We start from the raw sequence: 24,285 nt of genomic DNA, 5'->3' as shown, positions 1-24,285 counted from the left end.
GCCCCTGGTGGGTCACACCCACTCACCCCAGGCCGCGCTCCCATGGCAGTCTAACCCAGAAGGTAGGGGGTGGAGCTGGCCAGGACCCCAGGTGCCCAGCGCCAAGGCGGAGGCAGGGGGCCTGCCCTCGAGGCAATCATCCAACCGGCTGCAACCAAGGCCAGCAGCCCACGCCCTAGCATCCAGCAGCCCAGACCGGAGATCCAGCCACGTGCCCGCTGCCCGAGCTGCTTGGGAGTGCAGCATTCCGTACTCAGGGTGGCCTGTGGGGTCTGCAGGGATGGCCTCTGGACAACCTCAGCCCAAACCTCTCCTACCTCCAGCAGCGTCTGTGCTTCCCTTGGTCCTGCCAGGAGGAGAAGTCACCTTATGACCGAAGGGGTCAAAGCCAAGGCCCTCCGTGGCCCGGGCCGTGGGTCTGGCCATATCTGTGGGCACCACACCTGCCATGTGTCCTAGAGTCGGAATGCTGGCATCGGGTCAGTGACGGCAGCCACAGCTCAGGGGGCCGGAGACAGGAACAGTGCCCCTTGGCCCCTGGTCCTCAGCGGTGGTGGATGAACACCCTAATGGCGCTGGGATGAGTGACGGTATTTTCACAACTCCGTGATGTGACTGCTGCTGTCCCATTTTACAGACCGTGCAAACACTACTCAGGGAGCTTAACCACCTCACCCAGTGATCAACAGCAAGGCCTGTGTCCAGGGCCCTGCAGGTCATGAGGAAGATACAATCAGGGGTCAAAATCCCGCACAGCTGCTGACCACACACAGCCCTGGCTCTCTGGGCCTCCGTCTCCCCAGATGGGAGAAGCAGAATCCCAAACAGCGTCATACCTCACAGGATACTTTGGGAATTAGTTTCCACACCCTAATCTTACCCAGCCATGTCTGCAGTGATCCTGTCCCCCCCGGCTATCAGTGGCCCACCCCAAACCTGGGACTCTCCTCACCCCACACCTCATTCACCAGCACATTCTATCTGCTTTCCCCTCACAATACAGCCTCAAAATTCGACTCCTCTCCCCAGCGGGCAGCACCTGGTTCCCTCCTGGGCCCCCGCCCTGCCCACCACGGCAGCCACAGATAAGTCAGGTCACACCCCTCCCCTGCTCCAAGCTCCCTCCGTGGCTCCCAAGTCCCTGAAAAGCAGCGTGGCCTGCAAAGCCCTACGAGCTGTCCTCAGCGGTCCCCCAGGCCTCGTCTGCATCTCCCTCCTCTCCAGTCTCAAGGCTCCCTCCCTCTTTCTCCGACTCACCAGGCACAGGCCCACCTAGACCCTTATCCCAGCCCTTCCCTCTGCTTAAAACACTCCTTCCAGACATGCACACAGCTCCCTCCCTTACCTCTCCTGTTCCCAGATCCAAAAGGACAAGCCCGTGCCACCCCTGCCGGCCCTCAGCTCCCTCCTCCCTGGCGCCTTGTCCCTCCTGCAGCCCAAGGGCCACCTCTCCAGACTGGAAGCCTCACCGCTGGCTCGGTGGTTTTGTTCTCTGCCTTTTGCTCCCGGTTTGCAGCTCAGTAGGCGCTGACGCGTAAGTGTCAGCCTTTATCACGTCTAGGCACGGGCCTTCCTCACTAGGCGGTGGGGAGGAAGGGGTGCTGAGAAGGTAGAGTTGGACCTGCACCATCTGGGCGTTGAGGTGAGAGCCCCCCCTTCTGAAAGGTCACGAGGAGGACACGGTAAGATGGTGCACGTGAGCAGCCTGGCACCCGGAAGTCCGGCACACTGTAGGTACTCAACGGATGCCCCCATCCTTGAATGAAGGTACTCCCAGAACAGTCATCGGTCAAATCCCAGTGCCACCAGCTCCTCTCTAGACTTGAGCCCAAGTTTGGGCATAAGAGCGTCCCCTATAGAGCTGACTCATTGATTCCTTCAGGTCAGGGGTGCACAGCAGGCCTGGCACACAGTAGGGGTTTTATTAAATAAAGGTCTGAGCACTGGCTGCTGTTGGTGGTGCCTGCCCCCAGCAGCCCCGCCTGGCCAGCAAGGCAACTGCCCAGCCAGGCCTGGCGTCCCTGCCCAACCGCAGCAGGGGGCAGGATTTCCCGCTGGTCCGGGCAGGTCTCTCCTCTGCAGTTTGAAAAGAAACCAGCCAGGCTTAACCCTCAGGAGCCAGGCTGCCGCCTACCTTCCTCCAGCCTTTATTCTGTGCCCCACCCGGGCAGCCAGAGGTGGTCCAGGGCAGGGCAGGGGCAGAAGCCTCAGACACAGGGGACTCAGCCAGTCCCCTCCCTGCCCTCCCCTCAGCGTTCTTATCTGAGAAACGGGTTCCCCTAACTTCAGGGTTTAACAAAGAGTAGTTGATGAGGAGCCAGTGGCTGAATGGGGGTACAACAGAGCCACCACTCTCCCCATCCCCGAGGCCAGCACTGCTGGTAGGAAGCCGCCACCCAAGGCCGGATGGCCTCACTTATCGGACCTGAGGAGGTCCACTCCCGCCGGCCGGAGGTGACTCCGCAGCCCCGGCCCCCTATCTTTTCCTGAGTTCCTCTTGGGAACAGGCCATGAGGCTCACCAGGGGAGGCCACCATCTGCGAAGGGGGTGCCACTAAAAACGCGCAAACCCCTTCCCAGGAGACCAAGGAGGGAGAAGGGACCCGGTCTGGGGATGGGACCTCCGGCCCGGCAGGGTCGCCTGGGGACCCCGGGCCCGCCTCTGCCCAGGGCTGGGTCGGATCCCGGGCCCGCCCCGCGTCTGGAGGCTCCAGCCCCGTCCCAGCCCAGGAACAGCGCGTCCCCTTTAAGAGCGCGCAGCCCCGCCCACCCCCTCCGGATCCGAATTCCAGGGAGGCGGGGCGAAGACGGCGGGCGCGGAGGACGCGGCGGTGGGACCGGGATCTGCTGCGGCTCGGGCGGCGCCTCCCTTCGGCGGCCCGCCCGGCTCCGGTCCAGCCGGGGCGATGCTCCCCGAGGCCGCGGGATGAGCCAGGTGAGCGTGGGGACCCCCCGGCAACCCCTGCCTGGCACACAGTGAAGCAGACCCAGCGGCGGCAGCCGCGGGCCTCTGTTTCCCGGAGCTGTGTGACCTTGGGCAGCCCCGCACCCTCTCTGGGCCGAAGCCCAAAGGACGGCCAGGGCTGGAGACAGCCATTCCGAGTCCCGGCTCACAGGCATCAGTCTGGGGCTAGGGAGGCTCCCTGGAGGAGGGGCCTGGCCCAGGCCGGCCGCCGGATCCGCCACGCGGGGCTGGAGGGCCGAGCTCCACTACCCACTGCTGCGCGACCTTGAGCGAGCTCTGCACCTCAGTTTCCCCATCTGTAAAATGGAGATAATATCATTGCGCGCTCAGCCCTGGCCACGGTCACTGCAATTGCTTTACTGCTGCTGCCGTCCTGTCGTTATAATGATACAGCCTTTAGAGTAAAGGGGTTAAGGGAGGGCCTGGGACCTTTCCGGAGTAAGTGAGATCACCACCAGGCCTGAGCAGCGGATCTAACCCCTCTCTGAGGTCGGGTCCAGGGTTCCTACTCTTGAGTCCAGGGCCGCAGGTTACTCTCTCTCGGGCATAGCGCTTCGCCTCTCACAGGGGCATTAACGATGGGGGCCTCCCTGCCTGGGCAGGAAGGAGGACTCAGCCAAGTCTTCACAATCCTTCTTCCCGAAAGAACCAAGCAGCCAACACTTATAGACACTTAAATCACTTATAAAAATCATCCCATTAGTTCCTATGAGAAGGTACTATTATTGTATCCACTTCACAGACGGGTAAACTGAGGCGAGAAATTTCTCAAAATCCAGGCATTTGGTCTGAACCGACAAGCAGGTGCAGGTGGTCAGCGGCTTAGCCTGTGCTGAGCATTTGCTGGGTCCACAACCATCCTGACCCGTGTCCCTGCCCACAGTGACTCGGCTGGCCCGGGCATGGCAGACCCCGTGGCGGGCATCGCCGGCTCTGCAGCCAAGAGTGTGCGGCCGTTCCGCTCAAGCGAGGCCTACGTGGAGGCCATGAAGGAGGACCTGGCCGAGTGGCTCAACGCCTTGTACGGCCTGGGTCTGCCCAGCGGTGGCGACGGCTTCCTGACAGGGCTGGCCACGGGAACCACTCTGTGCCAGCATGCCAACGCCGTCACTGAGGCCGCCCGCGCCATGGCTGCCGCCCGGCCGGCCCGCGGGGTAGCCTTCCAGGCCCACAGCGTGATGCCGGGCTCCTTCATGGCCCGAGACAACGTGGCCACCTTCATCGGCTGGTGCCGCGCGGAGCTGGGTGTGCCCGAAGTGCTCATGTTCGAGACGGAGGACTTGGTGCTGCGCAAGAACGAGAAGAGCGTGGTGCTGTGCCTGCTGGAGGTGGCGCGGCGCGGGGCCCGCCTCGGCCTGCTGGCCCCTCGCCTCGTGCAGTTCGAGCAGGAGATTGAGCGGGAGCTGTGTGCCGCGCCCCCGGCCCCCAACGCCCCCAGTGTGGGGGAGGACACCGCCGAGACCACCGCCCCGGGAGCTCCAGCCCGTGGGCCGCGCATGACGCCCAGCGACCTGCGCAACCTCGATGAGCTGGTGAGTCCGCGAGTGCGCATGCCCGGTGGCCGGGCTTATTCTAGAACAACCCAGGCACCAGCAGGCAGGGTGGTGCCAGCCACCTTCCGCGGCCTGTCCTCGTGGCTGCAGGACAGCCTGCCCTGGGGAAAGGGTGCATATGTGGAGCACCAAGTGGATACCCGGCCCCAAAGAGAGGCAGGCGCAGAGAGGGCTGAGTGCTGGGTGAGGTCACAGCGCCCGGCGTGGCCTGGGAGCCTCCGCTGCCCCACGGCACGACGATCCCCGCTCCCTCTCTGTGCCAGCCGCGCCCCAGGTGAGCGTGGGGTGTCCTGCATCCTGGGGATCTGAGCCTCCTCTACACCTCCGAGCACTCAGCTGCTAGAGGGCGGCATTCACGCCATCACTGGGGGGTTGTGTGGGGCCCATGGTCCAGGGCAAGGCAGCTGGCACACAGTAGGCGCTATGTGAGTGCCCAAGGAAGCTCCCAGGGGCTCTGCGGGACTTATCTGAGAAGCCCAGCCCAGAGTACCCTGTTAAGAGCTGTGGGATGAGCTCTATGCTGAGCATATATGAGGTGCCAGACCGTGACTCCAGCTCCCTCCTCCTTTTACTGGGACCTTGGTGTCCCTGACACCCCCACAGCCTGGCCAAGAGTTTCCTTCTTATCAGGTTAGGACGGGATGTGCCCATCCTGGAGGCGGGCAGCCGGATGGCTGTGGGCAGAGGCTGCACCCCACCCCACCCCGGGCCAGGGTCACCCTAGGCTCCACCTGCTCATTCTGTCAGCTCTGCTGTGGCTGAGGAGGCGGGTGGGGCCGCCCACATAGCCAGCCTGGCAGCTCCTGGCCTGGGGGAGCATGTGGGCAGACATGTGCTGGCCGGGCAGGGGGCCTGGTGGTGTCTGCGTGTGCCCCACGGATCTGTGGCACTGCCGCCTCCATATGGCGTGGGTCCTCCTCCCCTAACCTGGCCTCTCTGTGGGTCTCAACATTCACGTCTCTGAAATGGGTGAGGGGGAGTGAGGACTCCCCCAAGGGCTCAGGGACTTCAAGGAAGCAGTCCCCCACCTCGTCCTGGTCGGCTCCCTCCCCCTTGGTAGTCTGAAGGGAAGGAGCTCTGGTGAAAGGTCGAGCACAGAGGCGGCACTCAAGTCCAGGGCAACATAATCTGCTCTACAGAAGGATTTACTTCCTTCTGACCCTGGAGCTGCTGACGGCAGGCCCAGGGAGGAGGGACCGGACCCCTGACCTCCAGCCTCTCCTCTTAGGTGAGGGAGATCTTGGGGCGCTGCACCTGCCCAGACCAGTTTCCCATGATCAAGGTCTCGGAGGGGAAGTACCGCGTGGGAGACTCCAGTCTGCTCATCTTTGTGCGGGTGAGAGCAAGGGGCTCCCCGAGCAGGCAGAGCCTGGGCGGTGGGTGGCCTGCGCCGTGACCTGCGCACGCCGGGCTCCCACAGGTGCTGAGGAGCCACGTGATGGTGCGTGTGGGAGGCGGCTGGGACACGCTGGAGCACTACCTGGACAAGCACGACCCCTGCCGCTGCTCCTCCGCGGGTCAGTGTCCAGGCTGGGGGGCGGGGCGGGGACGCGGGGGCGTGCACTTCTGCGGCCCCGCCCCTCACACGGCCCCGCCCTCTCCCCCTGCAGCCCACCGCCCGCCCCAGCCCAGGACGCGCACCTTCTCCCCGCAGCGAGTGTCACCCAGCCCCAGCCCCCGAGCTGGCAGCCCAGCCCCAGGCGGGGAGCGCCGGGGCTCCCGCCCAGAGGTGACACCCATTGGCTTACGCAGCTGGAAGGAGGGGCCCGAGACCCCACTCAGGTGAGAGGAGGGAGGACATGGGACCCGGGTCCAGGGGGTGGGGGTGTGGGGGGCGCCCGCCCTGGCCGGGATGACGCTGCTTCCAGTGACTCACACCCTGGGAAAAGTTCCCGTGGGTGGGGGTGGGCCTGGCTTCTCATCTCCATGGCAACCCAAGCAAACGAACAACACAGCTGGGCGGGCCCTGGGAGCTGGGTGGCCGCCAACCCAACCCAGCTTCCCTCTGGCCTGCCCAGGAAGCTGGAGGCTTGAGGAGGGGGGAGCTTGGGCCCTTGCTTCTTCCGCTGCCTTGGGGTGGGGTGGCGGGGGGTGGCCCTGGCTGCAGGAAGCTGTGGCAGAATCTCTCACTTCTCCCTGGAAGTCCCCAGGACGGACAGAAACCCTTGGCACCCCCGCTACCACCACAGGTGTCTCGCCCCGCAGCCGTGCGTCTGCCTGTTCCTTCCCCTCCCCACCCTTTCTGTGCAGCGGGTCTCTCTGCCTTGCCCCACCTCTCTCTCTTATTCCCCTGCCCCAGGGCCCGGGACCAGCTGCCCCCCCATCCCCGCTCCCGCCGTTACTCTGGGGACAGCGATTCCTCAGCCTCCTCGGCCCAGAGCGGCCCCCTTGGGGCCCGCAGTGAAGACTCAGGCACTGGCCCCCGGCGGGAGCGTCCCAGCCGGCGTGTGACCACGGGCACCCCGGCCTCCCCGAGACGGCCTCCCGCCCCACGCAGCCAGTCCCGGGACCGGCTGGATCGGGGGCGGCCGCCTGGGGCCCCAGGAGGCAGGGGAGGCCAGCTGTCGGCCCCCAGCCCTGCCCGGCGGGCCCGGAGTCAGAGCCGCGAAGACCAGGCAGTGCTACTGGTGCGTCGGGACCGAGATGGGCAGCACTCCTGGGTGCCACGGGGCAGAGGCAGTGCGGGCTCGGGCAGAAGTAGCCCCCACACTCCCCGTGCCCACAGCCCTGCAGCTCCCAGGGTCCCCAGCCCCAGTCCAGAGTTAAGCACAATCCCGGCCAGTGTCTTCCGCACACCCCTGCAGCTTGACCCAAAGCAGGAACAGCAACTGTTTCGGCGCCTGGAAGAGGAGTTCCTAGCCAACGCCCGAGCCCTTGAGGCTGTTACTGGTGGGACCCCCAGTGGACCAGCCCCTGACCCAATTCGGGCCCCAGACCCTCCAGCTCCTGACTCAGCCTACTGTTCCTCCAGCTCCTCCTCTTCGTCCCTCAGCGTCCTGGGTAGCAAGTGTGGGCAACCCGGGGACTCCGGCAGGATGGCCAACGGGCTGCCTGGGCCCCGAGGCCCAGCCCTGTCCAGCTCTTCCGATGAGGGCAGCCCCTGCCCTGGTGTAGGGGGCCCACCAGATGCACCCGGGACTCCTCTGACCGGCCCAGAGCCCCTGAGGACCTGGGCACGAGGCCGGATGGACACACAGCCAGACCGAAAACCCTCACGCATCCCCACACCGAGGGGCCCCCGCCGCCCACCCGGACCCACGGGGTCCGGGACCTGGCATGCCCCTCAGTCAGCCAGCCCAAGGACCGAGCCGGATTCCTGGATGTGATGGACCAGCCCAGCTACCCCCAGTCCCCTGTTCCCTCTCTCCTTTTCCTTTGTGGCCTTAACCCCTCTGCATCAGGGAGTGCCCCTGCCTCTTGGGGACCAGACCTCATGGGACCAGACCCCCCAGGACCACATGGCACAATGGGACTTCTGGTGTGCATTCCGCTTGGGGGATGAGCATTGCTATTTAATTACTAATATTATTGAATGCCTTAGAGGAGGCTGGGCCAGCCCAGTAAGGACCCTTCCTGAGGTCCCGTGGCCCTGCAAGAGCCTGACAGTAAAGTTTTCTTCCAGCTACTTGTGTCTGCGTCTTGGAGACTCAGCCTTCTTGGAGACTCAGCCTTGGGTCCGTCACATCCATTTGAGAACCCTCATTACAGGTTGGGATTCTGGAGTCAACTGCGAGGGGGCAATGCCTGTCAGCTCTGACCTTTAGGTGTATGTCTCCTGCATGGGCAGACAGGTTCTTTACCACTAGCGCCCCCTGGGAAGCACAAAATTTATTTTTTAGCCACTTTGTGAGGCATGAGAGATCTTAGTTCCCCAACCAGGGATCGAACTCATGCCCCCTGCAGTGGAAGCTTGGCATCTTAACCACTAGACCATCAGGGAATTCCCCAAGATATATCTTGCCATCCCAGAAATGCCAGGCGCAACTTGCTTCCCCTTTATTTCCTCCCTGGAGGTGTGACTTAACAGTTGGTCCAATGAAACTCCAAGAGCAGCCTGAGCATGTCCAAGCAGATTCATAGCCAAGTCCTTTTCATCCAATGGACTCGTGACCCAGTGAGGTTCCAGAAAGGACTGATTTGTCCAGTGGGGCCTGGTTGGGCCCAGTGAGATTCAAAGAGAAGCCTGTTGCCCAGGAGAATGGGTGGGAGCGTTCCTCAGCCAATCAGGGAGGAGGCTGTCCTGTCCAATCCGAAAGAAGTTGGGCAATCTCGTCCAATCCAGGTCCCCGGTTGTTCCAGTTAACTAGAAGTTCCCTCCCCCCCGTAAGCGGCGTTTTTCCAATTCGATCACATGAGGCTGCAGCGCGCCGGGTGCAGCGCCCCTTGCAGGCGCAGAGCTGGATGCGCAGGGCGTGCGCGCACGAGCGCGCAGCGCAGCAGCTCGCGGAAGAGTCGCAGCACGTGCCAATTGTACTTGGCGGAGCACTCGAGGTATCCGCAGCGCCAGCCCCTGCGCACCAGGGTAGCCAGTGCGCGCCGAGGCCCGAACCGCAGCCGCTGGCGGTCCCGCTTGTTGCCCACCACGAGAATGGGCGCTTCAGGTGCGCCCGCTGGCCTGGAGGCCAAAGGAGGATGAAGGTAGCAGTGCCTGGGACCCCCATGGTCGAAGAATCCCTCCAGCAGGTATATACACACTAAGGAGCATACTTTCCTGCAGCCAGAGAACCTCCAGCAAACACCAGACCCACAAAGACCCAGCACCAAAGACCGCTTAGGGCTAGAGGCCAGGCCCGAAAAGGCCTGAGACCTGGCCCAGGACGGCGGAAGGGCCCACCCACTCACCTCGGGGGAAAAAAGACCCAGCCAGACCCACAAACACTCCCCGCCGTCCCACACGCAACCCGGGCGGCGCACCTTACCTGGTCTCCGCGATGCGCTGCCGCAGCGCCTTCACATAGTCGAAGCTGTCCGGGCTGCAGATATCGTAGACAAGCACGAAGGCGTCCGTGTCCTGCAAGCTCCAGTCTTTAGAGTCCGGCCACTCCTGGGGGGCGGGAGGCCAGAGTTTGCCGAAGCCCCCTTCTTACTCTCTCGCATCCAGACCGTCTGCAACGGGCCTTGACGCGAAACCCACACAGTGCACGCTCAGGCCTTGGCCCTTCTCCTCCTCGCCTGTGGCCCTCTCCCGCAAGCTCCCTGGGCCTTACTGTCCTTATGGCCGCTGGGGTATACCTTTTAAAACCGTGCCTGAAGCCAGTCAGCGTCCAACCCTTCTCTCTGGGTCTCCTCTCCCCTGAGGCCTGTCTCCTTCCTCGCCCCTTCCTCTCTTTCCCACGGCTCCCTTCTTTCGGGCCAGGCCCCGCCCCTCCCCGGGCGCCCTCAGGAGCAGTTCCTGCCTCCGAGCCTGGGCCCGTGTTCCTGGGCCTGCGGAGACCACTGGTTAACGCATCTCTACACACTTAAGCTTCCGGCCGAAGCACATGCTGCTTTTTCCACCTGGAAATGCTTCCGCCGCTTCCTCTAATCAAAATTTCACTCATCCGTCCCGGTTCAGCCCAAATGCCACCCTCACCAGAAAGCCCTGGTTAATCCTGCCTGCTCTTTCCTCTTCACTTCTTGAAGGCATCAACTCCCAAGGATTCAAAGTCTGCCCTGGACTTTGCAAAATTATTAAACAAGTCTTGGCTGCAGGTCATAGGAATGAGGGAGCAGAGAATGATGCCCTCAGAATGGACACCCCCGTGTCTAGCTTCAACCTCTCCCACTGCGGCTCTGCTCGTGGCTCCAGACACGGAACACTCACTCTCAGGGAGGCAGGCCCATGCTCCCCCGTGCACTAATCCTCACCCACCAGCGGAGGCCGAGAAATAGCAATTTAAGCAAGCGAGAAAAAGCCACTCTGCAAAATCGCCGGGTCTTGGGCCTGAGTTGGGGCAATTGCATGCCGGCAGAAGAGGTGAAAAGCACAAATGCCAGGACACACATTGACCCTTCAGTCCATGAACACAGTCTGGTACCCCTGTGCCGTCCACGCGGACACGCACGTGTGTACCGAGCATCCACCCACATGCTGTCACACGCCCCTGCGCACCCCTGAGCCTACTACCTCTTGCCCCTCGGGGCTCTGACCGGGGCCAGCACCGTCGCCGTCGCGGATGCTCAGGTCGTAGACGGCGCCGTCGAGCAGCACCGCGGGCCGGTAGAGGCGCGGCCCGTCCGTGGGCCTGTGGCGCTCGGGGTAGTCACCGAACAGGAACTGGCGGATGATGGCCGTCTTGCCCACGCCCGGAGCGCCCAGCACCGCCACCCGCAGGCTGCCCCCCATGGCCCGCGCGTGCTGCTGCGCCCCGCTCTGGGAAGCCTCATGGGCCGGCGCCGCTCTGTGCGCCCGGCGCGCCCTGCCCCGTGCGCCCCGGCCCCGCCGCGCTCATCGCCCCTTGGAGCACCGGGGGCCCGGGGAGGTCAGGCTGGAGGTCGGAGCTGGCGGTAGAGGGGAAACAGACAGCCGAGCAGGCGGACGGCGGACGCACGAGCAGCTCCGGCGAGTGCCAAGCTCAGGAGAGAACTGACCGAGCGCGCCGCGCGCAGACACGGCCTCCGCCCCGCAGCGCCACTGGAGGCGCCGGCGACAGCGCGGAGCACCGAGGTCGGACCTCCTCGCCTCGCGGGTCCCGCGGCGGAGCAGGATGCAGGGGGGCGGCGCTGCCTCTCGGCGCCTCGGTCCCTCCGTCCTTCTCTCGCTCCGGCGCCCGGAGTCGCCGCCCCAGCCGGCGGCGCGAGCGAGCAGCGAGCAGCAAGCGGAGCCTCCGGGAGGCGGTGATGAGGTAACCGCCTACCCGCCCCTCCCGCTCCCCCCTACCCGCCCGGGACGCCCCTCCCGGGAAGGGTCGCGGGAAGGTGACTGGGACTCGGGGAGCCCAGGGAGGGACCCAGCCCCCTCTGCGTTCCGCGCTTCTGTCACCCGCTCCAAAATAGAAGTCCCTTCCCGCCCACGTCCGCGCCCGCTCCTCCAAACACCGCTCTCCCAAGCTGGCTCCTCGCAAACCCGGCCCGCTGGAGTCAGGCCGCCCGGGTCGGATCCGGCCCGGCTGTGTGACCTTGGGCGAGTCGCCGCACTGCGCTGGCTCTGCTCCGCATCCACCAAAGGCACACACCGTTTCTTGAGCGCCTACTACGTGCCAGGCCCTACACTAAGCTATCACCTACACGATCCTTGACTCGAAGCCTCAACCTGGTGTCTGAGAGACAACTGAGGCGGAGAGGGGGCTGCTGTCCAAGGTTGCGGGTCAGCAGCTGGTCCCTGTGAGCTCTCCCACCTCCCTCCTGCCCACAGGGGCCAGCCCTAAATAAGGGCGTCAGGGAGGGGGGCGTGGGACAAAGGCTGCTGAAAACGGTGTGAGCAGGTCCCAGCAGCTCAGCCCCAGATCCCTGTCCCAGCAAGGCTGAAAGAGGCAGAAATTGGTTCACACCACCTCCCTCACCACCAAGGCCAAGTTTTCCACTTAAGTCTCCACCTGTAGCTTTCCCTCACACCCTGCAACCTCCATGTTAGGTTCCCAGAGCCCAAATCCCCACTCCTGGAGCCGGCAGGATGCTCCTTCCTTCTCCGTCAGGCCTTGGGAAGTCTGGGTTTACCAGCCCGGTCCTCTGCTGGCCCACTCCGCCCCTGCAGTGGTGGTGGGGGTGGGTCTCCCACATCCCTGACCATCCCTGATGCCCCGGTACTGCATGGCAGGCACAGACATCACTCTTTCTGCACTGACCAAGCACTTTGCTTGTCTGTCTGTGCAACAAACAGCCCCACTCTTAACTGCTTCCCAAGATGCTGAGACAGACTTTTTAAAAGAAACAGCACAGACAGCTTGCTCACCTCAGCCTGGGGGACGTGGGGAAGGGCGAGGAGCTGAGTCTTGAAGCGGGGAAGGGGGTTCACCCTGGGGAGCACGCGATGGCACCTGGATCAGGGGCCTGGGTCGCTTTCACTCTCCCCAGCCACTAGGGAGCTCGGAGCCAGAGCTGTGGCTACATCTGAGTGGTGTGCCAGCTCTTCGGGCCCAGTGAGCAGCTTTATCTTACTTTCCAACTGTGGGTTTCTTCCTTCACCTGACTCCCCCTCTGACTTTTTCAGGGCTCTGGGTTTTGTGAGCTGCCTCAGTTCCTTGGAGTAAATAAACTAACTAGGCCCCGTCCGCCCTGTTGACCGCCAGCAGGGTGTGGGGCTGACATGAGGATGGTCTTCCTCAGGGCGCTCGCTGGGACCCACACCTGCCTCGAGCACCCTCTCGCCAAACGTGGGAGCCCACTCTGGACGTGGCTCCTCAGAAACCTTCCCTTTGCTTTCCTACAGGGCAGCTTCTTCCTGGGCAGGGCTTCTTTGGGAACCACACACAGGGCTGTTGGCTGCGTGGGAGCCACGGCCGGGCCCAGGGTGTGGTTTTGGAATGGTGGCGAACACTCTGAACAGGGTACGGAAAAGTCCCCACAAAGGTGTGCAGACTCCACAGGGGCGACACATTCCCACTTATCAAGGAGCTGTGGACACTTCTCTGGCCGGCCAGTGGATGGGATTCCACGCTTCCACTTCAGGGGGGCCCAGGTTCGATCCCTGGATGGGGAACTAAGATCCCACAAGTTGTGCAGTGTGGCCTAAATCAATAAATGAAAGAGGACCTGTGATGTGCCCAGCCTGTCCTCTGTGCTCTCTGAGGCCCAGAGGGATGAAATGATTTGCTCAGAATGATCCAGCAGGAAAGTGGCAGAACAGGGACTGGAACCCAGGCCTTGGGCCACTGAGGCTGACCCTCTGAGAAGCCCATCTTCATCAGGGCCCAGAAGCACCTCAGGAGGAGGTGAGTCGGTGCGTGTGGCCCTGTGGGAGTGGAGCTCAGCTCAGACAGGAGCGGGCAGCCCAGGGCCAGGCTCCCCAAAGACCAGCAAGCCAGGGAGCTTGGGCTGCATGTCAGCCGCTGCCTGACCTTGGCCCATGCAGTTTCTCCCCATCCTGCCTGATTCTAGCCCTTCCCTGGGGTCGAGGACCATGAACGTGCCCAGCTCCCAGGGGTGTGCGCTGTGGACTCCTCCGGGCCAGCCATCTGGGCCAGTGCATGGGCCATTAGTCACGGTCTGTCCTGCCCACCGTCTGTCACTTGTTCCAGCGTAACTCACCTCCCCAAGTCCTGAGTTGGGGAAACTCTTATCACTCGATGCCTTATGCATGCTGGGCCCTTGGTGGCCACTGTAAGACCTCATGCACTGATTCAGTCAGGCCCCTGAAGGCCGTGGGGTTTTACAAACACCAGGACGCGAGGAGGCAGCACAGGGCCTCAGTAATGGCCTTGAACTCATAGTTGTTGCGGGATGAAATGAGATGATACAACGAGGAAAACAAGACAACTTAGGAAGGCTAGTGGGAGGACTGAGTTTGTACATATAAAGTGATCTCAGTTTATATGCAAGTAACCATTGGCTATGGAGAAGGAAACGGAAACCCACTCCAGTATTCTTGCCTGGAGAATCCCATGGACAGAGGAGACAGGCAGGCTACAGTCCATAGGGTCGCAAATAGTCAGACGTGACTGAAGCAACTTAGCACGCACGCACGCAACCATATGTGTGTGTGCACACAGCTAAGTGTGTAGACAGGGGTTTCCTAGTTCTGTCTGCTCTGAGGGCCTCGGAGTGCAACCCTACAAGCCACAGGCACACCCAGCACCCAGATCTTGGCTTCTGATTCTGTTCTCCAGGCTCCCTGGAGAAATGGCTGGTGCCAGGGTTGGAGCAAGACAAATAGAAGATGAGCCTGGAGCATCTCATAATATCAGAGAGGAAGGAAGTGCTCAAAAGAAACCAAAGGATGGAATTTCCTGGCAGTCTAGTGGTTAGGACTCTGAGCTTTCACTGCAGAGGGCATGGGTTTGATCCCTGGTCAGGGAACTAAGATCCCACAAGCTAAAGAAAGAAAGAAAGAAATCGAGGGATGGGGGCGTCAAAGGGACACAGAGCCTACTTGCAAGAGCTCCCAATGGCCACAGCTTAAAAAATTTAAGAAAATAAATAATGCACTTTTGGATTAAACCCAAATTATAAAATAAATATCCATGAATCCAAACTGGTATAAATGATTGATTGAATACATAAATCCAGGAGAAGAAACACATTTTCCTACAGAAGAATTCCAAGTGTTCTCCGCAGCTGCCCCCTGCCCCCACGCAGCGTAGGCTGCGCTTCGTGACTTGCTTCCCAACAGTGTGGAAAGGGGAGGAAGCGGCCTCACGGAGGGGCCTGCTGTGAGCGCCGCCTCGGCCAAGTGACGCCGGCTGACGGTGGCGCTGAGCCGTGGTGACCGCGCGCCCCTGACATGATGTGATCAGGAGGGCACCTCCCTGGTCTCCGTCCGGAAAACCTAGAACCCCAGGCTAACCTTGGGGAAACGTCAGACAAACCAAGTTGAGGGACAGTCGACAAAATACGTGACCCGCCCTCCTCGGGACGGTTAAAGTCATGACACAGAAAAAGTCTGAGGAGCTCTCGCAGACCCAGCGAGACTGAGGAAACGCGCCAACCACCGGAAGGTGTGATCCGGGGACAGAACAAGGACATGAGTAGGAAAACTAGAGAAATCTGAATAAAGTCTGGGTTTAGTTTTTAAAGTATATGTTACATAATTTGTAATTTACACTATAAATACTCCTATTCTTATGTTTTATATATTAACAAATATATATTTACATCATAAACGTACATATGGAAAAGATCCCATTCACAAAAGGAACCAAAAAATAGAAAATACTCATGAATCTATGCAAGGATAATGTACATGCAAGAACGTTGTTTTTTTTTTGGCATGCGGTGCAGTTTGCATGATCTTAGTTCCCCAGCCAGGGATCAGACCTGGGCTCTGGCAGTGAAAGTGGTGAGTCCCAACCACTGGACCACCATGGAATTCCCCATGCAAGAACATTTAAATGAAGAAAACTTAAGATGTTATAGAGACGTAAAAGAAAGTATGAACCAATGGAAAGGCATCTACTCCTAAATTCAGATATAAAGATTATTATTGACATCATTATAAAGATGTCAGTTCTCCATAAGTTAATATAAACATTTGATATCCAAATAAAAATAATACCATCATTAAAAAAAGGTTAGTTCTAAAGTTCAAATGGGACCCAAAGGGTGAATAAGAAGGTGCTATAAATTATAAAAATATAAAGGAACAATGTATTAAAAAAAAAAATACAATGACGAGAGTTCCTTGGTGACCAAGTGGTTAGGATTCTGGGCTTTCATTGCCATGGACTGGGTTCAATCCCTGGTTGGGGACGATCCTGCAAGCCATACAGTGTGGCCCCAAAATCCCCAAAACAAACACACACACACAGCGGCCAACATATAGACAAATTCTCTGGTATGGAACAGGGCCCAGAAAAGCACTCATATACATGTGGAAATTTAGCGTATGACAGAAATGACATTTAAGATCTGTGTGGAAAAGACGAATTACTCAGGAAATGGTGTGGCAACAACTAGGTAACCATCTGGGAAAAGAGAAAGTTGGATCCCTACCTCGTTCCTCACATAAAGCCCGGATGGAACAGACTTGGAATGCAGACACTAAGACGAGACAGGCACTGGGAAGAAAGCTGCCAGGAGGAGAACGCCCCCAGCGCAATTTCAGCATGGAAAAGTAAAGGCAGCAGCAAAGACGGAAACCAAATGGGGAGAAATAATAGCAAACCAGGAAGAAAAACACCAATAACTGGATCAGAAAAGGGCAAAAAATATGAAACAGCTCACAGAGAAGGACATACAAGGCTCAAAAACACAGGAATGGAGGCCTGTTTAAAAGGCAGTAAGATGCCATTTCTCACCCGACACCTAAACGCAGTGCAGGATGCCAAGTGTGTGAGGCTGTGGGGGAACGGGCAGCTCCTTCCTGGTTGGTGGGGGTGTGAACTAGAGAGCTTTTAGCAATAGCTAACAAAATGATGAACACACCTACCTTCAACCCAGCAACTTCTGTCTGAGGAATGTACCGACATGAAAAGTGAATGCTCTTTGCAGTTTTCACTTGCACCACCACCACCAAAGACGCAACTCAGACGACTTCACATCAAGGACTGGTTCATCACGGTGCCTCTGTGCAATGCGAAGCCACACAGCTGCTAGAAAAAGGCATGAGGCTGCTCTCTATAATGGAACTGACAAGGGAGGAGTCTGCAAGATACAAGTTTGCTGCGGGTCGGGTATATGTATTCCCTGCCAATCTTCACTTATGAAGAAGGGAAAAATCACATTATATGTCACCGAGTCTCTCTGGAGGGTAACACTAGCCCCTTCAGGGAGGGGCATGAGGAATGTTTCACTTGTGTCTGTCTGCCTTTTGCATTTTGAACCATATGAATACATTACCTTTTCAAAACAAGAACTAAAACTTAAGATGTGAAATGCTTATACCCTCTGGTCTAGCCATTCTGGGGCTAGATCCAACAGCTGTGCTTGGGTCTAGGGGCAAGGGTGTCTGTAGGAAGAGATTCACTGCACCTTTGCTTGGACTCGCAGATGGAAGCAGCCAGGGTGTCCATCTGCAGACACCAGCCCCTCTGCACAAGGAATTCCAAGGTGGCTCTGTCTGTACTGATAGGTACGTAGAGCCAAGTGCTGGTAGCGTCCAGGGTGTGCTGCTATTTACTCAGTCAATACCTCCCTGAATTTGCTTTATAAAATCACAGAATTATTCCTGGAAGAAGACCAAAATGTAGCAATGAACTTTGCCTCTAGGGAGGAAAATAAGAACAGAGGAAGTGTGGGAGAACTTCATCCTCAATGTGACTGAACTTACCTTGGTCCAGAATCACTCTCCATGAAACAAAACACTTGTGAAGATTAAAAAAAAAAAAAAAAAGTACAATGAGGTCAGGTTGGAGGCCTGGGCGGGGTGTCGGGCACTCAAGAGAACCTGTCAGCCCCCGGGGTGCTTGCTTGACCCTCCTGAATAACTGGTTGCTCTGTTGAATCCCCCAGCTGGTCACAAAGGCTCAGCACCCTGGAGAGTCTTCTGCGAGATGCCATTCCCCCCTCCCTCGCCCCCGAGGAACACCGAGACCTGCGAATACAGAGGCCTGAGCACATGCGGGCCAGGGGTGCATGTGAGGGGTGTTGCTGGGGTGAGGGACAGGGAAGTGGGAGGGGGGCCCAGATCACGGCGAGTTCCCTCCCATAACCGCCTGAGGCCTGAGCACACGAACCTCAGGTGTCCAATGACGGTCCACGGGCCTCTGGCCAGGCCAGCCAGAAGGTCCGGCAGCACTTCCCCTCACCTCAGGGGCTGGGTCCTGGGCTTCGTCTTCGCCCACCCCGGGGACAGCGGTGTGCTCCCAAGCTTGGTGGGAGCTGGGCCTCAGCGGGTCGGGGGTGGGGGGTGACAGGGCAGACTGGGGTGCATCGGCCACGTTTATGTGTGTGGTGCCTTCTGAGCTAGGGTGAGAACTGGGGTTGTCCAGTCAAGGGTCTTGGCTGGTTCTAGACTCTGGGGTCTCAGGGCATTGTGGTGACACCCAGGGGTCAGAGGTGGGGCAGTGGAGGGCCAGGCACCCCTGCTGATGCCTCGGCAGCTGGGACAGCAGTGTGTCTGGCGCGGGCAGGAAGCTGCTGAGGGCCAAAGGCCCAGCAGCTACACGCACTGAGACCCCATGGGAGCTCTGCCTGGGTGGTCCTACCCGGGGTCCCCCCCGACACCCTCGGTAGCCAGGCCACTGCCAGGATGGGGGACACATAGGGCATCCCTGGTGGTGGCTGGGGCAGCTGCTGCAGCCAGCCTGGACAGGCCTGGTGCTGGGCCTTCCTGCCGACCCTGGGAGCCAAGGAAAAACAGACTCAGCCCTTGAGCATCCAAAGGCGAGATGCTGTGGGCTAGGGTGGAGCTGGGGTCAGGGTGGCAGAGGTGCTGGGAGACCAGCAGGTGGGTCCAAGGGACAGGCTGTCCCCAGGGCTGGGGGCTGACAGCTTGAGCCCTGGGCCCTGGGCCTCGGGGCCTGACACACTGGCCAGGGACACGCTTGATGTCATCATTTTTATTCACTTTCTGTTTCTGAAAATAAGAGTAAACATACAATATATAATTTCTATTTATATATACTAAGTATCCTTACTGCAGAGCTCAAGAAAACCACCCTCGACCACTTGGAGGCGGTTTTTAATTCTCACACTCGGTGGAGGGGAAAGAAGTGTCCGTGATTGCCAAAAGCAGAATCTTTCTTTATTATTAAACAGCAGTAACAGGAAAACCTAATGCTCTGTGAGACACAGCTGACCCTGGGAAGCCAGGAGGGGGCAGCTAAGGAGAACCCCAGAGAGGAAGCACCCCGCTCGCCCAGGCGCCCCAGCCCTCAGCCCCGCTCACTCCAGGAGCCCCGGGCACACACAGGCAGTGACTGTCCTTGCGGGCAGGGGGCGGCAGGCACGTCTGCCAGGGGTCTGCCGGGGGCCCGGAGCTGCGAGGGGCTTGGGAGCTTCTGCCTGGTCCTCCCTGAGCAGCTCAGCGCCTGGGAGGGGGCAGGCCCCGGGAGCCCCGGCCCTGACAGCGCAGCTCTCCTGGCACCCAGGGGACCCTCCACGCACACCAGGATGCCTGCCAGGGCCTGTCCTGGGAGGGGCAGTGGGCAGGGCCTCGCCACCGGCCGAGGCAGACAGGGCAGAGGACCCCGGGCCGGGAGCCTGAGGAGGGCGCGGCGGGCGCACCCTCAGGTGCCGGGAAGAGCGGAGCAGCCCTGGTCTCCCCATGCAGCTCCTGCTGCCACTCTGGCTCCTCTGGTGCCCTCCTCACCTGACCCCAAGCGTCAGCACGATGGATATAGGGGAGTCCTGGGCACAGGAGCGCCCCGAGGCCCCGAGCGGGCCCTGCAGTCAGGCCTGGGAAGCCGGGGGTGCCAGGAGCCTCGCTGGCCCCTGGCAGGGGAGGTGCTGCCACCTCGCAGGGGGCTCCGAGGAGGCTGGGGTGGGTGCTGGATGGCCTCAGTTCTTCAGGATGGTCTCGTAGGCCTGGTACACGTGCTGGGACACCTCTGGCGCTCGGCACTTCAGGGACAGCTGTAGGGGGACAAGGGTGGGAGGCAGGGACCCCTTATTCCCGGGGCTCCTCTCCAGGCCGGGGGGTGGGGGGTGGGGAGGAGCAGATGGCAGAGGGTGGGGCACACGTGGGGCCCGGCGGGGAGGCAGCAGCGGCTGGAGCAGCTGTGCGGTGCCGGCGAGGGGGCGGCCCAGCAGCCAGTCGGGCGGGGACTGAACAGACTGCAGCCCACAGACCTGCTGTCCCGGCCCCCGCAGCCGCTGCAGCGTGAGTCAGAGCCTGAGGTGGCCGGCCCCACCGTGGAGGCTGGGGGTCCCTGAGAGCATCTGGGGGCCAGGAGGGAGGCTGTGGGGGCCCTGGGGGGTGGGGGGATCTTCTGGTTTCCTGCACAGGGGGCAGCTGTGTCAGATCTGGCTCGGCTCTAACCACGAGGAGAGCTGGCAAGCGCAATAGCAGACAGGCTCGCCGGCCCTCCTGCCGACGCTGCTTGCTCTGAGGGGGCCCCAGCCTCCTCCGAGGGCTCCGCGCTCACTGCCTGTGGGGAGTGCTGCAGCAGGCTGCGAGCACAGGGCGTGGCAGGGGGGCAGTCTGGCCCCCCGCCTGCAGCCTGCATGCGTCTGCCCGGCTTTGGGGAGTGGGGGGGCGAGGCCAGGCCAGGAGGTGGGGTGCCCAGGTGTGCCTGGGAGGACGGGGGAAGAGGAAGAGAAAAGCAGTCCGCTAACCTCCAGGTCCTGCACCGCCAGACCGGCAGGGAAGGTGGACATGCAGCGACCGGACGCAGGGAGACAGAAATTACCACCACCAGCCGCGGCGCCCACGCCGCTGGGGGCCGGGGAGCAGCGTCGGGGGTCACGCCTGCCCGCTCAGGTGCAGGGAGAAGCAAGCCTGGGCTCTCGGGGGCCGAGCAGTGGCGCAGCCTCTGGGAAGCCTCGTCCCTTCTCTGGGAGCGGGGAGCCCAGGGGCCAGGGCTCCCTGGGCCCAGTGGAGCCCCGGCCCAGGACCAGGTGGGCCTCACAGGACCCAATTCTAGTCCATTTCACTGTTCAGAGACCCAATTTGGTGCCTTATCTGGGACAATTGATGGGAGCTGAAGCTTTCTAAGGTCAGAATCCTGGTGCTTCTTCACACCAGGCTCAGCCGGGCTGGATGCCCCACCCCACCCCACCCCACCAGGGCCGACCCCAGCCCAGGCAGGCATGCAGGCAGGAAGGCAGAGGCCCCAGGGCTGCAGGCGGGAGCGGGCGCCTCACCGTGAAGCTGGGGTTGCCGGGCTGGATGCGCAGCTCGGCCAGCACCCAGATGCCATTGGTCAGCTTGAGAGACTGGTAGAGCATGTCCTGGCCCTCCACATTCCTCCTGGCCACGGTGAAGACGTTGCTGCTCTGCAGCCGGCTGCTCACGGCCTCTGGGGGTCACAAGTCAGAAATGGGGGATCTGGCGCTCAAGGCTGGGGTCAGGGCACAGGACGGCATGGACAGGCGCAGGGCTCGGGAGTCCTACCTGCGTTGAGGGGGCAGTCTCTGATCTGGAACTGGGCCTCGTTCTCATTGGGAATGTCCTTCCACGTGGCCAGGAACATCTGCCGGTCTGCAGGGGCACAGGTCGGACCCCGCTCAGCACCCTCATCGGGAAGCAGGGACAGTTAGACCCTGCACCCGAGACCAGGGTGGCTCCGTCACAGCCCCTCCTGCTTCCCTCAGCAAACCCTGAGCTCGTGTTCTGAGAGGGTCACCTGTGCTGCTCCCCAAAAGCCCCGGGCTCCCCGCCTCTGGGCCTTCAAGCCCTCCCCACGCCTGCCCACGTCTGGCCTCTGTCCCTCATTGGTCCCAGTGACGTCACAGGCTCCTGTGGTGACGGCTGAGAGGGGCCCACACCCTCGGGGCACGGGATGAGCCTTTCCGCAGGTTCTAGCTGGGGATCAGGGATGGGCATCAGGTGTGACGCGTGGCCCAGGCCCCCTGCCTTGGGGGGCCTGTGGGATGACTGTCTAGAGGCTGCAGGTCAGGCTGAGGGCAGAGCTGGCCAGACAAGACCCTCGGGGCCCCGGGAAGTGTGACCGTCCCTCCAGGCTCTGCAGGGGAGCCAGTGACTCACGGACTCCATCCATCCGTTCTAGGGACCCCAGGCGCCCTCAGGACTCACCCATCTTCCCGTCCTCCACAAAGAGGATGTGGAGCGGGTACAAGGTGCTGAAGTAGAAGACGTCTATGTTGTTCTTCACGGCCACCTGGGAACAAGGGGGCCCAGGTCGTCCCCGATGCCTGATGCCCATGGAGGCCCCTAGCAGCCTCTGCCCCCTGTGAGCACAGCTGAGCAGGTCCCCGCTCACCGCCTCCCCGGAAGCCATGTCTGTCCCCTCACCGCCCGCAGCCTTCCCATCCCCACTCGTCTGTCCAAGAACAAGACTCCACAGACACAGCCCTGTGGCAGAGCCAGCCAGGCCCCGAGGGCTTCCCTGCCCTCCCCGGGGCACGTGGGAAGGACCGGGGTGCCTGGTCCCCCTGGGGACGCACCTGCAGATTGTTCAGCGGCTCTGTCTTCATGACCGAGCCCGCCGTGCTGAGAGGCAGGGAGATCTCCACAGTCTGGGTGGGGCTGAGCGGCGCGTGGACCTGGAGTGGGGCGGCGGGGGCCAGGCCAAAGCTGGGGAGAGAGAGGCCCCACAGGGATGGTGGGGAGCAGGCGCTGACACAGGGCAGGTGGGCTCCTGGGGCCCCGGAGCCTGGCAACAGCGGGGCAGAAGGCTCTCCAGCGAGCTGGCTTCACCCCAGGCCAGACCCAGGCCGGAGGGACAAGCTCCCGACCCCCACTCCCAGCCCTCAACGGCCCCACGGACGGGAAGTGAACCTGGGTTAGCCGAAGCCCACCTCTGCTCCCCTTTCTCCTCTGGGTGAGGCGCTGGGCAGGCCCAGGTCAGTGCGTCCTGCCCTGCCCTCCAAGAGCCTCCTGTCATACCAGGGGCCTAAAAGCTTCTTCTAACCTGAAAACTCTGTGACTGCCCACGTCTCAGTGACCAACCTCCCACCTCCCCAGCGGGACGTGACCATCCCAGGAGAGACACTGGCTTTACTGTCTGGGCCAGAACTGGCGGATCACATGACAGCCACGGAGCTTCAGGAAAGCCCTGCCTCTAGGTAAAGTGGCATGTGGGCAAATCAGAGGGCACCCAGAACATGAGAGACGCCCGGCCACGGGCTCTGGGAAGGTAGGTCACCACGGTACCGACTGGGACCACGGAGTCACTCCCTGTGCCCAGGCGGGGCATCTGAAGCCCTGTCCTCGTAAACACAGTGACAGGCACACAACCTCCCGTCTTCCGGGACACGGAGACTCAGGGAGGGGCGGGCCCAGACCTGGGTGAGCAGCACTGCTGAGACCCAGAGCTTAAGCTGCCTGACTCAGCCTGTGCTCTGCCCATGGTGGTCTCAGACCCACCTGGGACGCAGCAGATGACATGGGGATGCCAAGGCCATCATGGTGCCTCAGCACTCCAGGCTCTCCCGGAGCTTGACCTCTGCCAACTGTGACTGTGGGTGAGGCCTGCACCCTCTCTGAGCTCAGTATCATTACCTACTCTGATGGTTTAGTCACTAAGTCATGTCCGACTCTTGCAACCCCATGGACTGTAGCCTGCCAAGCTCTTCTGTCCATGGGATTCTCCAGGCAAGAATACTGGAGTGGGCTGCCATTTCCTTTTCTACTAAATGGGGCTTAATGGCATCAACCTCACTGGGCCATGAGGGGGCTCAAGAGAGACAGACTCCTAAAGTTCTCGACACGAGGCTTGGTACCCAGGGAGTTTTCCACACGCAGTTAAGTTCACTATGAGCGATAATCAGGAGCACCCCTGGGGGCCTGCAGGGTTCCCTGAGGGAAAGAAGCAGTGTCCACCTCCCCAGTCTGACAGACAGCCGGGAAACACTGGCGCACAGGCTCTCTTGAAGGAAGCAGCCCCTTCAGTCAACTTCTTAGAGGCTCAGTTTGCTCATCACCAGAGCCGCTCAGGAAGAAGGATCATCAGGAGAGGCTGCCTAAGTTCCCCAGAGAGCCCTGGCCTAGCCGGCCGGGTCCAAGGAGACCTTGCCCACCAGACCCCCAGTGCGGGGGACCCTGGGGGCGAGGCGCTGGGAGCAGACGTCGCTGCGGAGGCCCTGTCCACTCCCTGTCTGACTTCTTTGCGACAGGTCCTGAGAGGGGAGCCGCTCAGGTCTGGAGATCTTGTCAGTGAAACAACCCCCTGGGCAGTGGGGAGATAAAACTAAAGGGAGGTGCCTTACCCCCCCAACTCCCTGCCACTGACCTCGGACTTTGGTGCCCACAAAGAGGGGTCACGGTGAGGAAAAGCACTGCCTCAGAGAGAGCTGGCCCGAGCTGCAGTTGTGAGGAAGACCCTCCTCCACCAGAAAGCGGGGCTGGGCCACAGGCCCCAGCGCGGGCCCTCGGCAGGCCAGCCTCAGGGGCTCACCTGTTGCGGTTGAACTGGATTGCAAAGTCGGTCATGACCTGCAGGGCCTTGTTGGTCAGCTGCAGGTCCATGGAAATGGAGCCCGCCTGGCGGGTGAAAGTGCCCGAGATCTCCAACCCTTTGGCTTTCATGGCCGGGAGCCAGACCTGCAGGGAAGACGATGGGGAGGGGGTTGCCACATTCCCCATGCCACAGCCCACCTGAGGGTCCATCCCCTGCCCCCTTCTCTCACACC

General features: G+C 61.1%; 3 protein-coding genes and 1 non-coding gene across 5 annotated transcripts in view; 1 reads left to right on the top strand and 3 right to left on the bottom strand.

Annotated features, from left to right (window-relative positions):
- Positions 1-2,775: 2,775 nt before the first annotated feature.
- GAS2L1 (growth arrest specific 2 like 1) lies at positions 2,776-8,135 on the top strand. Its single transcript, XM_065904732.1, has 6 exons — positions 2,776-2,935; positions 3,849-4,497; positions 5,747-5,854; positions 5,939-6,035; positions 6,129-6,300; positions 6,818-8,135. The coding sequence occupies exons 2-6, from the start codon at positions 3,868-3,870 to the stop codon at positions 7,842-7,844; spliced, it is 2,034 nt and encodes a 677-aa protein (XP_065760804.1). The 5' UTR covers positions 2,776-2,935; positions 3,849-3,867; the 3' UTR covers positions 7,845-8,135.
- Positions 8,136-8,865: 730 nt separating this feature from the next.
- RASL10A (RAS like family 10 member A) lies at positions 8,866-10,843 on the bottom strand. The gene is made up of 3 exons (XM_065904858.1): positions 10,625-10,843; positions 9,438-9,562; positions 8,866-9,133 (listed from the first exon to the last, which is right to left on the bottom strand). Exons 1-3 carry the CDS (start codon positions 10,841-10,843, stop codon positions 8,866-8,868), a joined length of 612 nt encoding a protein of 203 aa, XP_065760930.1.
- A 7,910-nt stretch (positions 10,844-18,753) lies between these two features.
- Positions 18,754-24,285, bottom strand: part of AP1B1 (adaptor related protein complex 1 subunit beta 1) — a 44,736-nt gene continuing 39,204 nt past the window's right edge. For both annotated transcript variants that reach the window (XM_065904340.1, XM_065904341.1), the window contains exons 16-21: positions 24,051-24,196; positions 22,099-22,228; positions 21,728-21,812; positions 21,086-21,172; positions 20,836-20,990; positions 18,754-19,605 (exon numbers count right to left, since the gene is read on the bottom strand). In XM_065904340.1, the coding sequence (XP_065760412.1) occupies positions 19,531-19,605; positions 20,836-20,990; positions 21,086-21,172; positions 21,728-21,812; positions 22,099-22,228; positions 24,051-24,196 (678 nt within the window). In that variant the 3' untranslated portion in view covers positions 18,754-19,530. The remainder of the gene's footprint in view (positions 19,606-20,835; positions 20,991-21,085; positions 21,173-21,727; positions 21,813-22,098; positions 22,229-24,050; positions 24,197-24,285) is intronic.
- On the bottom strand, positions 23,527-23,623 carry LOC136146210 (small nucleolar RNA SNORD125). Its single transcript, XR_010658937.1, has one exon. It is a non-coding gene; the product is annotated as a small nucleolar RNA SNORD125 (small nucleolar RNA).

The sequence above is a fragment of the Muntiacus reevesi genome, chromosome 13, assembly GCF_963930625.1.
Source record: "Muntiacus reevesi chromosome 13, mMunRee1.1, whole genome shotgun sequence".
NCBI classification, from domain to species: Eukaryota; Metazoa; Chordata; class Mammalia; order Artiodactyla; family Cervidae; genus Muntiacus; species Muntiacus reevesi.
This window is presented reverse-complemented; position numbering and strand designations above follow the sequence as displayed.

Excerpts from the sequence above, each read along its gene's own strand:
- GAS2L1 (XM_065904732.1), top strand. The coding sequence starts at position 3,868 with ATGGCAGACCCCGTGGCGGGCATCGCCGGCTCTGCAGCCAAGAGTGTG. Across the intron at positions 6,036-6,128 it reads CTGCCGCTGCTCCTCCGCGG|CCCACCGCCCGCCCCAGCCC; the intron begins GTCAGTGTCCAG and ends CTCCCCCTGCAG. Across the intron at positions 6,301-6,817 it reads GGGCCCGAGACCCCACTCAG|GGCCCGGGACCAGCTGCCCC; the intron begins GTGAGAGGAGGG and ends CCCCTGCCCCAG.
- RASL10A (XM_065904858.1), bottom strand. The coding sequence starts at position 10,843 with ATGGGGGGCAGCCTGCGGGTGGCGGTGCTGGGCGCTCCGGGCGTGGGC. Across the intron at positions 9,563-10,624 it reads AGAGCCCCGAGGGGCAAGAG|GAGTGGCCGGACTCTAAAGA; the intron begins GTAGTAGGCTCA and ends CCCGCCCCCCAG. Across the intron at positions 9,134-9,437 it reads CAGCGCATCGCGGAGACCAG|GCCAGCGGGCGCACCTGAAG; the intron begins GTAAGGTGCGCC and ends TTTGGCCTCCAG.